The 14,578-nt window shown below is 39.7% G+C and overlaps 1 protein-coding gene across 1 annotated transcript; it reads left to right on the forward strand.

Moving 5' to 3' along the window:
- The first annotated feature begins 2,502 nt into the window (after positions 1-2,502).
- On the forward strand, positions 2,503-3,228 carry LOC130978188 (uncharacterized). The gene has a single exon (XM_057902240.1). It carries the CDS (start codon positions 2,503-2,505, stop codon positions 3,226-3,228), a length of 726 nt encoding a protein of 241 aa, XP_057758223.1.
- Positions 3,229-14,578: the final 11,350 nt, after the last annotated feature.

Here is a 14,578-nt window from a genome sequence, read left to right on the forward strand (position 1 = left end):
CTAAAACTCATTAACCGCCAATTCCATGGTCACTTAATTCCAATTAGAGGGTGAAGCTCAATTCTAGTTTATGTGCGACAAAAATCCTAATTACCCAAATATAAGAAGATTATATGTTCACGTATCCCGTTAAGTCCAGATAGTTAGAATTTAGGAGAATATGTTTTCAATCTGTTGTTCAAGTAAAGAGCTTTTCCAAGTTATACAAGAACTCAATTAGAATAAGGGTCATACTTTCGTTCCACCCAAATTCATAAGATAAAGAATGAAAACAATTCTTGAAATATAAATTAGTACATGAATTAAAATAGAAAAATAATAGTATCAATCCATAAAATAGATAGAGCTCATAACCTTAATAGTGGAGGTTTAGTTGCTCATGGTTCAGAGAGAAAACTAGGATTCAGGTAAACTGTAAATTGCGGAATGAGGTCGAAGAGAGGAGAAGATGTGAGCCCGAAGGGCTACTTCTTTTCCCTTTTTATATCTAATCCTAATTAATGTAAAATATATTTCCTAAACTAAATAATATATTTTTCTAATTATAAATAAAATAAAAGTTTAAATCAAAATTATTTTAAATTAATTCATGCAGCCTTTGGACGAATTGGGGATCACTTGATTCATTAAGGTCCACGCTGAACTTGAGAATTCCCAAGTTCAGCGTGAAGGAGGCAGTGGCTAAACTTGTGCTTTTCTTGAGTCCATGCTGAACTTGGATTAATCCAAATTCAGCGTGGAGTGATGCGCGTGACTTCCTTTGGTGCGTTGGACTGGCACTGAACTTGAGAAAGCTCAAGTTCGGCGTGGATGAGGCAGAGTGTATTCTTCATTGGAAACTTGAGTGTGGCGCCGTGAAGGCCAAATGAAATGGAAAAAAAGGGTATGCTATTATATATCGTTAGAAAGCTCTAGAAGTTAGCTTTCCAATGCTGCTAGAATCATGTCAATTGGATCTCTATAGCTCACGATATTCTTCTTTGATTGCAAGGAGGTCAGGGTTGACAGCATCATTCGCTTTGTTCCTTTTTTGCTACAAAACTCCGTCAAATTCATCTGAATGCTACCTGAAATAAATGGAATTGCACACAACTCAAAGTGGCATTCATAGTGACTAAAATATATTAAATCTTGATTAAACTTATCAACTCAAATGAAAATTCACTAGGAAAAGACAGAGAAGATGCTCACGCATCACTTGTTGAGTTAATTCATGAGAGCACAGGGAGGAAATTCACAAGAGTGGTGAAGATCGGAGCCCCTATGAACCTCCGTAAAGGAGCTATCTGTCAAGATAATTACGATAAAAAAGCTCTTGTTGGGAGGCAACCCAACCATACGTATCCTATAGTTTAGTTTTGTTTCAGTTATTTTAGCTTGATTTTATCATTTTATTTTATATTAATTCTCATAGTTTTCCTCATTTTTCTAACATTTGTTATCATGTATAGTACTTAGAACAGAAATAGGAAAGCACAGCAGAAAAAATAGCACATCTTGGAGGAGACCCCCTGCTGGCGTTCAGCGCCCAAGAGGGAGTGAGAGTGTTCAAACCCTGGGCCAAGCTATACTCTCTTGGTTGGACGATGTCAAACTGACCGACCTCTTGTAAAGGTTGGCTCATTACCGACCTCTTTCTAAAAGAGCTCGGCCAAATCTCCATAAAGGCCCAAGCAGGCCCAAAGCTGAGGATTATAGCCCCTCTAAAGGCAGCTAGCCAAAAAAGATAAGGTGACCTCACCCACCAAAGATAACATAAGATAACAAACTTATCTCGAAGGAAGGTCATCAAACACTACTATAAATGCACTGGAGCACCCAGGTATAACTCATACTCTGATTCTACAAAAAACCTGCCTAAAGCACGTGCTAACTTAAGCATCGGAGTCTCTTGCAGGTACCACCACCCTCTGGTGACCAAGGATCGGCAGCACCACTAGATTCAGCAAGTCGGACACAACAGCTCTGACCTCATCAGAAGATCTCATCCGAGGTCGACCTTCAATTTCAGGTAACCCCCGGAACATTGGTGCCGTTGTCGGGGAATCTGGAAGTCATCCCATCGACATGGCAAACTCCGGAGTAGAAGAAGTAATGCCACTAAAAGACACGAATGCCACACCAAACTCCCCAAAGGACACACACCAATCCAAGGGAGACAAACAACCTCAAAACATAGAAATCTTAGATGCCATCCGTGAACAGCAGGATTGCCTCAAACAGCTCAAACAGGAGGCCGAACATCAGTGAAAAGCCGAAATAGACCTCCGGAGAGAAACGAGACGGCGAAGAGAGCTGGAAGACAAGCTTCTAAAGCTCGAGGCTGACTTTAAAACTAAGACAACACAACTCAATCCCGAGGATAGCCCTCATAAGGACCAAGATCCATTCACAAAGGAGATCATGAAAGCTAAAGTCCCAAAAGACTTCAAAGCTCCCGACATGGCCCTGTATCACGGTACGTCAAATCCGAGCCATCATCTCAGCAATTTCAAAAGCAAAATGTATCTCACGGATGCCTCAGATGCAATCCGGTGCAAAGCTTTCCCGACCACCTTAACCAAGACGGCGATAAAGTGGTTCGACAGCTTGCCGCCAAGGCCGATAACAAGCTTTGACGACCTCACTAAGAAGTTCCTAGCTAGGTTCTCCATACAGAAGAACAAAACCAAACACGCTCCAAGCCTGCTAGGGGTTAAACAAGGAGATCGGGAAAGCCTTCGCAGTTACATGGAAAGATTTAATAAAGCATGCGTGGACATACAAAATCTTCCTATAGAAGCAGCGATTATGGGACTCATCAACGGTCTACGGAAAAGGCCCTTTAACCATTCTATATCCAAAAAACACCCAACATCTCTGAATGATGTACAAGAACGGACAAAAAAATACATCAATATGGAGGAGAACTCCCGATTAGGAGAGACCTCAAAGACCGGACATTCCTACCCACCTCGGGACAAGGACAAAGAATCCAGGAAGAAAGAAGACCAACCTACTGAGAAACCCAGAAAGTACCACAACTACACCCCTCTTCGGGTGTCCCTTGTAGATGTTTACAGGGAGATATGCAACTCCGAGAACATCCCACCACCTCACCCGATTAAACACAAGAGAGGAGGAAGTCGGACAGAGTATTGCAAATACCACCGAATCTATGGGCACTCTACCAATGACTATCACGACCTAAAGAATGTTATAGAAAATTGGCACGAGAAGGGCGACTAGATCGGTTCTTAGCCAATAGAGCGGAAGAACCAAGAAAGAGGAGAATGGATGAAGAGGTCGGATGAGGTGAAAGTCCCCCTCACACCCCTAAGAGACACGTGCACACGATAAGCGGAGGATTTGCAGGTGGATGAATCTCCAAGTCATCCCGTAAAAGACACCTTAAAGAGGTGTACCACGTCGGAAACAGCGATAAGTCGCCCGACCTCCCCATTATTACCTTCACTCAAGAAGATGCCGCATGCATCATCTCTGGACACAACGACCCTGTGGTCATTACCATCATATTAGCTAATGCCAACCTCCATCGAACGTTGGTCGACCCGGGAAGCTCTGCGGATATACTGTTTAAATCTGCCTTCGACAAACTCGGCCTACAAGAGAAAAAGCTTAGAGCATACCCAAACAGTTTATTTGGACTTGGAGACGCCCCAATCCAGCCACTGGGGTACATCTCGCTACACATAACCTTTGGAAGAGGAACAAGGTATAGGACACTAAGCATAGATTACATCGTAGTTGACGTGAGCTCAGCTTACAATGCCCTAATAGGTCAGACAACGCTGAACCAGCTCATCGCGGTGGTCTCCACTCCATATTTGTGCATGAAGTTTCCAACCCCAGAAGGGATCGCCACCATAAAGGGAGACCAAAAACTCGTGCGACACTGTTACAACGAAAGTCTGAACCTTAAAGGTAACCCCGGAGGAAAAGAGGCCAACACTATCGAACTCGGGGGACTCCAAGCTCGCGAAGAGCTTTGTCCTCAACCAGAAAGGGAGACCGAAAAAGTTCGGATCGGGGATACTCAAGAAAAAATAACAAATATAGGAGCAATGATGAGCGGATAATTTATACGCTTTTTGGCATTGTTTTTAGGTAGTTTTTAGTATGATCTAGCTACTTTTAGGGATGTTTTCATTAGTTTTTATGTTAAATTCACATTTCTAGACTTTACTATGAGTTTGTGTGTTTTTCTGTAATTTCAGGTAATTTCTGGCTGAAATTGAGGGACTTGAGCAAAACTCTGAAAAAGGCTAACAAAAGGACTGCTGATGCTGTTGGAATCTGACCTTCCTGCACTAAAAATGGATTTTCTGGAGCTACAGAACTCCAAATGGCGCGCTCTCAACGGCGTTGGAAAGTAGACATCCAGAGCTTTCCAGCAATATATAATAGTCCATACTTTATTCGGAAATTGACGACGTAACTTGGCGTTGAACGCCAAGTACACGCTGCTGTCTGGAGTTAAACGCCAGAAACACGTCATGATCCGAAGTTGAATGCCCAAAACATGTTATAACTTGGAGTTCAACTCCAAGAGAAGCCTCAGCTCGCAGATAGATCAAGCTCAGCCCAAGCATACACCAAGTGGGCCCCGGAAGTGGATTTATGCATCAATTACTTACTCATGTAAACCCTAGTAGCTAGTCTAGTATAAATAGGAGAATTTACTATTGTATTAGACGTCTTTTGACCACGTTTCATCTTTGGTCTCAGTTTTGTTTTATTCTTCATCTTAAGAGGCTATTGATCACGTTTCAGGGGGCTGGCCATTCGACCATGCCTGAACCTTTCACTTATGTATTTTCAACGGTGGAGTTTCTGCACACCATAGATTAAGGGTGTGGAGCTCTGCTGTACCTCAAGTTTCAATACAATTACTATTACTTTCTATTCAAATCTCTTTTATTATTATTCCAAGATATACGTTGCACAACACTTTGATGAATGTGATGATCCGTGACACTCATCATCATTCTCACCTATGAATGCGCGTGACTGACAACCACTTCCGTTCTACCTTAGGCCGGGCGCATATCTCTTAGATTCCCCAACAGAATCTTCGTGGTATAAGCTAGATAGATGGCGGCATTCATGGGGATCCGGAAAGTCTAACCTTGTCTGTGGTATTCCGAGTAGGATTCCGGTATTGAATGACTGTGACGAGCTTCAAACTCTTGAAGGCTGGGCGTGATGACAAACGCAAAAGAATCAAGGGATTCTACTCCAACCTGATTGAGAACCGACAGATGATTAGCCGTGCTGTGACAGAGCATTTGGACCATTTTCACTAAGAGGATGGGATGTAGCTATCAACAAGGGTGATGCCTCCAAACGATTAGCCGTGCGGTGACAGCGCATAGGATCATTTTCCCGAGAGGATTAAAAGTAGCCATTGATAATGGTGATGCCCTACATACAGCTTGCCATGGAAAGGAGTAAGAAGGATTGGATGAAAGCAATAAGAAAGTAGAGATTCGAAAGGATTCTAGCATCTCCACACGCCTATCTGAAATTCCCACTATTGATTTACATAAGTATTTCTATCCCTTTTTATTTTCTATTTATTATTAATTTTCGAAACCCATAACCATTTAATCTGCCTAACTGAGATTTACAAAGTGTCCATAGCTTGCTTCATACCAACAATCTCTGTGGGATCGACCCTTACTCACGTAAGGTATTACTTGGATGACCCAGTACACTTGCTGGTTAAGTTGAACGGAGTTGTGTCCACACATAGGTGCCATAATAATGATTCCATACAATAACAAAGAGTACTACATTGATGTGATCACAATTTCGTCCACCAAGTTTTTGGCGCCGTTGCCAGGGATTGTTCGAGTATGGACAACTGACGGTTCATCTTGTTGCTCAGATTAGGTAATTTTCTTTTCAAAAATCTTTTTCAAAATTTTTCTTTTCTTTTTCGTTTTTCCTAACTTTATTCTCGAAAAAAATTAGTAAAAATCCAAAAAAATTAGAAAATCATAAAAATAAAAAATATTTTGTGTTTCTTGTTTGAGTCTTGAGTCAATTTTTAAGTTTGGTGTCAATTGCATGCTTTTAAAATTTTTTCTTGCATTTTTCGAAAATTCCATGCATTCATAGTGTTCTTCATAATCTTCAAGATGTTCTTGACAAGTCTTCTTGTTTGATCTTGATGTTTTCTTGTTTTGTGTTGTTTGTTATTTTTCATATGCATTTCTTGTTTGTTAGAGTCCCTGCATTAAAGATTTCTAAGTTTGGTGTCTTGCATGTTTTCTTTGCATCAAAAATTTTTCAAAATTATGTTCTTGATGTTCCTCATGATCTTCAAAGTGTTCTTGGTGTTCATCTTGATATTCATAGTGTTCTTGCATGCATCTTGTGTTTTGATCCAAAATTTTCATGTTTTGGGTCATTTTTGTGTTTTTCTCTTTCATCATTAAAAATTCAAAAATAAAAAATATATCTTTTCCTTTTTTCTCTCCAAATTTTTGAAATTTTGGGTTGACTTGGTTAAAAATTTTCAAAATTAGTTGTTTCTTACAAGTCAAGTCAAATTTTCAATTTTAAAAATCTTATCTTTTCAAAATCTTTTTCAAAAATTATATCCCTTTCATTTTTTTTCTATTTTTCGAAAATTTCAAAAATCTTTTTCAAAATATTTTCAAAATCTTTTTCTTACCTTTATATCAAATTTTCGAAAATTAGCTAACAATTAATGTGATTGATTCAAAAATTTGAAGTTTGTTACTTGCTTGTTAAGAAAGGTTCAATCTTTAAGTTCTAGAATCTTATCTTTTAGTTTCTTGTTAGTAATTAATTTTAATTTAAAAATTAAATCTTTTTCAAACATATCTTATCTTATCTTTTTCAAAATTTTATCTTTTTCAAAATTTGATTTCAAAATATCTTATCTAACTTCTTATCTTCTTATCTTTTCAAATTTGATTTTAATATATTTTTCAACTAACTTTTTGACTTTTTGTTTGTTTCTTATCTTTTTCAAAACCACCTAACTACTCTTTCCTCTCTAATTTTCGAAAATATCTCACCCTTTTTCAAAAATTCTTTTTAATTAACTAATTGTTTCATGTTTTAATTTTAATTACATTTTATCTCTAATTTTCGAAAATCACTAACCCCTTTTTAAAATTATTTTCGAATTCTCTTCTTCTTCTCTTCTTCTATTTTAATTATTTAATTACTAACACTTCTCTTCACCTCTCTTCATCTAAAAATCTGAACCTATTCTCCTTCACTCTTCTCCCCTTTCTTTTTCTACTAACATAAAGGAATCTCTATACTGTGACATAGAGGATTCCTCTTTCTTTTCTTGTTTTCTTCTCTTTCATATGAGCAGGAACAAGGATAAAGGCACTCTTGTTGAAATTGATCCAGAACCTGAAAGGACTCTGAAGAGAAAATTAAGAGAAGCTAAACAATCTAAAGGTAACCTTTCAGAAATTTTCGAACAAGAGAAGGAGATGGCAGCCGAAAATAATAATAATGCAAGGAGAATGCTTGGTGACTTCACAAAGCCAACGTCCAAATTTGATGGAATAAGCATCTCCATTCTTGCCATTGGAGCCAACAACTTTGAGCTGAAACCTCAGCTAGTTGCCTTAATGCAACAAAACTGCAAGTTTTATGGACTTCCATCTGAAGATCCTTATCAGTTTTTAACTGAGTTCTTGCAGATCTGTGAGACTGTAAAGACGAATGGAGTTGATCCTGAAGTCTACAGACTCATGCTTTTCTCTTTTACTGTAAGAGACAGAGCTAGAATATGGTTGGATTCACAACCTAAGGATAGCCTGGACTCCTGGGATAAGCTGGTCACAGTCTTCTTGGATAAATTCTTTCCTCCTCAAAAGCTGAGCAAGCTGAGAGTGGATGTTCAAACCTTCAAACAAAAAGATGGTGAATCCCTCTATGAAGCTTGGGAAAGATACAAGCAGCTAACCAAAAGATGTCCATCTGACATGTTTTCAGAATGGACCATATTAGATATATTCTATTATGGTCTATCTGAATTTTCAAAAATGTCATTGGACCATTCTGCAGGTGGATCTATTCACCTAAAGAAAATGCCTGAAGAGGCTCAAGAACTCATTGATATGGTTGCAAACAACCAATTCATGTACACTTCTGAGAGGAATTCCGTGAATAATGGGATACCTCAGAAGAAAGGAGTTCTTGAAATTAATGCTCTGAATGCCATATTGGCTCAGAACAAAGTGTTGACTCAACAGGTCAACATGATCTCTCAAAATCTGAATGGATGGCAACATGCATCCAACAGTACTAAAGAGGCAGCTTCTGAAGAAGCTTATGATCCTGAGAACCATGCCATGGCAGAGGTTAATTACATGGGTGACCCTTATGGAAACACCTATAACTCATCATGGAGAAATCATCCAAATTTCTCATGGAAGGATCAACAAAAGCCTCAACAAGGCTTTAACAATGGTGGACGCAATAGGCTGAGCAATAGCAAGCCTTTCCCATCATCTTCTCAGCAACAGACAGAGAATTCTGAATAAAACACTTCTAATTTAGCCAATCTAGTCTCTGATCTGTCAAAGGCCACTTTCAGTTTCATGAGTGAAACAAGATCCTCCATCAGAAATCTGGAGGCACAAGTGGGCCAGCTGAGTAAGAAAGTCATTGAAACTCCTCCCAGTATTCTCCCAAGCAATACAGAAGAGAATCCAAAAGGAGAGTGCAAGGCCATTGATATAATCAATATGGCCGAATGCACAAGGGAGGAGGAGGACGAAAATCCTAGTGAGGAAGACCTCTTGGGACGTCCCTCAAGCAAGAAGGAGTTTCCTATTAAGGATCCAAAGGAATCTGAGGCTCATATAGAGACCATAGAGATTCCATTAAATCTCCTTCTGCCATTCATGAGCTCTGAAGACTATTCTTCCTCTGAAGAGGATGAAGATGTGACTGGAGAGCAAGTTGCTCAATATTTAGGAGCTATCATGAAGCTGAATGCCAAGTTGTTTGGTAATGAGACTTGAGAAAGTGAACCTCCCTTGCTCATTAATGAACTAGATACCTGGATTCAGCAAACTTTACCTCAAAAGAGACAAGATCCTGGCAAGTTCTTAATACCTTGTACCATAGGCACCATGACCTTTGAAAAAGCTCTATGTGATCTGGGGTAAGGGATAAATCTTATGCCACTCTCTGTAATGGAGAAGCTGGAGATCATTGAGGTACAACCTGCCTTGTTCTCATTACAATTGGCAGACAAGTCATTGAGACAAGCTTATGGAATAGTAGAGGACGTGTTAGTAAAGGTTGAAGGCCTTTACATCCCTGCTGATTTCATAATCTTAGACACTAGGAAGGAAGAGGATGAATGCATCATCCTTGGAAGACCTTTCCTAGCTACAGCAGGAGCTGTGATAGATGTCAACAGAGGTGAACTAGTCCTTCAATTGAATGAGGACTACCTTGTGTTTAAGGCACATGGCCATCCCTCTGTGACAAAAGAGAGTAAGCATGAAGAGCTTCTCTTAGTTCAGAGTCAAGAAGAGCCCCTACAGTCAAACTCTAAGTTTGGTGTTGGGAGGCCACAACCAACTCTAAGTTTGGTGTTAAGACCCCATATCCAAACTCTAAGTTTGGTGTTGGGACTATACAACATTGACCTGATCACCTTTGTGGCTTCATGAGAGCCACTGTCAAGCTATTGACATTAAAGAAGCGCTTGTTGGGAGGCAACCCAATTTTATTTATCTAATTTTTATTTTATTATATTTTATTGTTATTTTGTGTTTTATTAGGTACATGATCATGTGGAGTCATAAAAAAATATAAAAATTAAAAACAGAATCAAAAACAGCAGAAGAAAAATCACACCTTGGAGGAAGGACAGATTGGCGTACAACGCCAGTAAGGAGCATCTGGCTGGCGTTCAATGCCAGAACAGAGCATGAATCTGGCGCTGAACGCCAGAAACAAGCAACATTCTGGCGTTTGAACGCCAGGAATGTGCCTTGAGAAAAGCTGGCGCTGAACGCCAGTAACAAGCATGGAACTGGCGTTCAACGCCAGAAACATGCTACATATGGGCGTTGAACGCCCAGAACATGCTTCACATGGGCGTTGAACGCCCAGAACGTGCATCACCTCGGCGTTAAAACGCCAGAATGGTATGCAAAGGCATTTTACATGCCTACTTGGTGCAGGGATGTAAATCCTTGACACCTCAAGATCTGTGGACCTCACAGGATCCCCACCTACCTCACCCTCTCTCTCTCTCCATTCATGGTCATCCCTTCTGTTTTCCATTCACCACTCACATCCATCCACTCTTCCCCATACACCCCACCTACCTTCAAAATTCAAAAACACTTTCCCACCCAAACCCACCCTAAAATGGCCGAAACCCACACTCCCCCTTCTCCTTAATATTTTCTTCTTCTTCTTCTTCTCTTCTTTCTTCTCTTGCTCGAGGGCGAGCAATATTTTAAGTTTGGTGTGGTAAAAGCATAGCTTTTTTGCTTTTCCATTACCATTAATGGCACCTAAGGCCAGAGAAACCTCAAAAAAAAAAAGAGAGAAAGAGAAGAGAAAAGGGAAGACAAAAAGCTTCCACCTCTGAGTCATGGGAGATGGAAAGACTCATCTAAAGGGTTTATAGCTCAGTGGTAGAACATTTGACTGCAAATCAAGAGATCTCTGAGATACCCCAGGGGATAAATTGTCCTCCACACAATTATTGGGAGCAACTAAGGATAGGAGCACCAAAATTACTAGGAATCATTCAACAGAAGCAAGGAAGAGACATAGAGGAGCTCAAAGAGCACCATTGGTTCTTCAAGAAGGCGCCACCCTCACTAAGGTGGACTCATTCCTTGTTCTTATTTCTCTGTTTCTTTTTTATTTTTATGCTTCATGTTCATTTATGTTTTGTGTCTCTACTTCATGATCATTAGTAGTTAGTAACTATGTCTTAATGTTATGAATAAATTCCATTAATCCTTCACCTCTCTTAAATGAAAAATATTTTTAATTCAAAAGAACAAGGAGCACATGAATTTTGAATTTATCCTTGAATTTAATTTAATTATATTGATGTGGTGACAATACTTTTTGTTTTCTGAATGAATGCTTGAACAGTGCATAATTTTGATCTTGTTGTTTATGAATGTTAAAATTGTTGGCTCTCGAAAGAATGATGAACAAAGAAAAATGTTATTGATGATCTGAAAAATCATGAAATTGATTCTTGAAGCAAGAAAAAGCAGTGAAAAGTAAAAAGCTTGCGAAAAAAAAAAGAAAAAAACTGGCGAAAAAAATAGAAAGAAAAAGAAAAAGCAAGCAGAAAAAGCCAATAGCCCTTAAAACCAAAAGGCAAGGGTAAAAAGGATCCAAGGCTTTGAGCATCAATGGATAGGAGGGCCCAAGGAAATAAAATCCAGGCCTAAGCGGCTAAATCAAGCTGTCCCTAACCATGTGCTTGTGTCATGAAGGTCCAAGTGAAAAGCTTGAGACTGAGTGGTTAAAGTCGTGATCCAAAGCAAAAAGAGTGTGCTTAAGAGCTCTGGACACCACTAACTGGGGACTTTAGCAAAGCTAAGTCACAATCTGAAAAGGTTCACCCAGTTATGTGTCTGTGGCATTTATGTATCTGGTGGAAATACTGGAAAACAAAGTGCTTAGGGCCACGGCCAAGACTCATAAGTAGCTGTGTTCAAGAATCAACATGCTTAACTAGGAAAGTCAATAACACTATCCAAAATTCTAAGTTCCTAAAGAAGCCAATCATTCTAAACTTCAAAGGAAAAAGTGAGATGCCAAAACTGTTCAGAAGCAAAAAGCTACAAAGACCCGTTCATCTAATTAGAATTAATATTCATTGATATTTTGAAATTTATAGTATATTCTCTTCTTTTTATCCTAATTGATTTTCAGTTGCTTGGGGACAAGCAATAATTTAAGTTTGGTGTTGTGATGAGCGGATAATTTATACGCTTTTTGGCATTGTTTTTAGGTAGTTTTTAGTATGATCTAGCTACTTTTAGGGATGTTTTCATTAGTTTTTATGTTAAATTCACATTTCTGGACTTTACTATGAGTTTGTATGTTTTTTTGTAATTTCAGGTAATTTCTGGCTGAAATTGAGGGACTTGAGCAAAACTCTTAAAAAGGCTGACAAAAGGACTGCTGATGCTGTTGGAATCTGACCTCCCTGCACTCAAAATGGATTTTCTGAAGCTACAGAACTCCAAATGGCGCGCTCTCAACAGCGTTGGAAAGTAGACATCTAGAGCTTTCCATAAATATATAATAGTCTATACTTTATTCGGAAATTGACGACGTAACTTGGCGTTGAACGCCAAGTACATGCTGTTGTCTGGAGTTAAACGCCAGAAAAACGTCATGATCCGGAGTTGAACGCCCAAAACACGTTATAACTTGGAGTTCAACTCCAAGAGAAGCCTCAGCTCGTGGATAGATCAAGCTCAGCCCAAGCATACACCAAGTGGGCCCCGGAAGTGGATATATACATCAATTACTTACTCATGTAAACCCTAGTAGCTAGTCTAGTATAAATAGGAGAATTTACTATTGTATTAGACGTCTTTTGACCACGTTTCATCTTTGGTATCAGTTTTGTTGTATTCTTCATCTTAAGAGGCTATTGATCACGTTTCAGGGGGCTGGGCATTCGGCCATGCCTGAACCTTTCACTTATGTATTTTCAACGGTAGAGTTTCTGCACACCATAGATTAAGGGTGTGGAGCTCTGCTGTATCTCAAGTTTCAATACAATTACTATTACTTTCTATTCAATTCTCTTTTATTCTTATTCCAAGATATACGTTGCACAACACTTTGATGAATGTGATGATCCGTGACACTCATCATCATTCTCACCTATGAACGCGCGTGACTGACAACCACTTCCGTTCTACCTTAGGCCGGGTGCATATCTCTTAGATTCCCCAACAGAATCTTTGTGGTATAAGCTAGATAGATGGTGGCATTCATGGGGATCCGGAAAGTCTAACCTTGTCTGTGGTATTCCGAGTAGGATTCCAGTATTGAATGACTGTGACGAGCTTCAAACTCCTGAAGGCTGGGCGTGATGACAAACGCAAAAGAATCAAGGGATTCTACTCCAACCTGATTGAGAACCGACAGATGATTAGCCGTGCTGTGACAGAGCATTTGGACCATTTTCACTGAGAGGATGGGATGTACCTATCAACAAGGGTGATGCCTCCAGACGATTAGCCGTGCAGTGACAGCGCATAGGACCATTTTCCCAAGAGGATTAAAAGTAGCCATTGATGATGGTGATGCCCTACATACAGCTTGCCATGGAAAGGAGTAAGAAGGATTGGATGAAAGCAATAAGAAAGTAGAGATTCGAAAGGATTCTACAATCTCCACATGCCTATCTGAAATTCCCACTATTGATTTACATAAGTATTTCTATCCCTTTTTATTTTCTATTTATTATTAATTTTCGAAACCCATAACCATTTAATCTGCCTAACTGAGATTTACAAGGTGACCATAGCTTGCTTCATACCAACAATCTCTGTGGGATCGACCCTTACTCACGTAAGGTATTACTTGGATGACCCAGTACACTTGCTGGTTAAGTTGAACGGAGTTGTGTCCACACATAGGTGCCATAATAATGATTCCATACAATAACAAAGAGTACTACATTGATGTGATCACAATTTCGTCCACCAAGCAACCTTAAAAGGAAACCTTAAGAAGCCACTGATACAGTTCCTAAAGGATAATTCCGACCGCTTTGCATGGAAGGTCGCAGACATGCCTGGTATAGATCCCAGGCTAATGTGCCATAAACTGGCAGTATATCCTGGATCCCGGCCAGTGCAACAGAAGCGTAGGAAGCATGGCCCAGAAAGGTCCCAAGCTGTGGAAGAACAAGTACAAGCCTTACTCAAGGCAGGATTCATAAGGAAGGTTAAGTACCCATTATGGCTAGTGATAAACCCATATTTTATGATATATTTTATGCTTAATTTGAGTGATTTATTCAATCCTTCACCCACTTATTCATATTAATTGTATGGTTTTACTTCTCCTTCCTTATAATGTGATGTATGTGAAAAAACAGGTTTCCTATGCTTTTAAATTAATTATTTTAATCACCTTTAATTCCATTCGATGCCGTGATTAGTGTGTTGAGTAGTTTCAGATCTTCTAAGGCAGGAACGACTTAAAGGATGGAAAAGAAAACATACAAAAATGGAAGGAAAGCGCAAAATGGAGTTTCTGAAGGAACTGGCATCCATGCGATCGCATGGACGACGTGATCGCGTGCCAGAAGCAAAGAGGCAACGACGCGGTCGCATGACTGACGCAACCGCGCGACTTGAGCAAATCGCATACGACGCGGACGCGTGACCGACGCGACCGCGCGACAAGGAGAACTCTGAATGACGCGACCGCGTGACCCACGCGGACGCGTGACAGAAGTCACGCACCAAAAATTGCAGAAAACGCTCATAGCAGATTCTGAAGCCTTTTTGGCCCAAATCCAAGTCCAGAAGTCATAGACCAGAGGTTATGA

This window comes from Arachis stenosperma, chromosome 1 (assembly GCF_014773155.1).
Source record: "Arachis stenosperma cultivar V10309 chromosome 1, arast.V10309.gnm1.PFL2, whole genome shotgun sequence".
Taxonomy (NCBI): Eukaryota; Viridiplantae; Streptophyta; class Magnoliopsida; order Fabales; family Fabaceae; genus Arachis; species Arachis stenosperma.

Coding starts and splice junctions, on each gene's coding strand:
- LOC130978188 (XM_057902240.1), top strand. CDS start 2,503: ATGTATCTCACGGATGCCTCAGATGCAATCCGGTGCAAAGCTTTCCCG.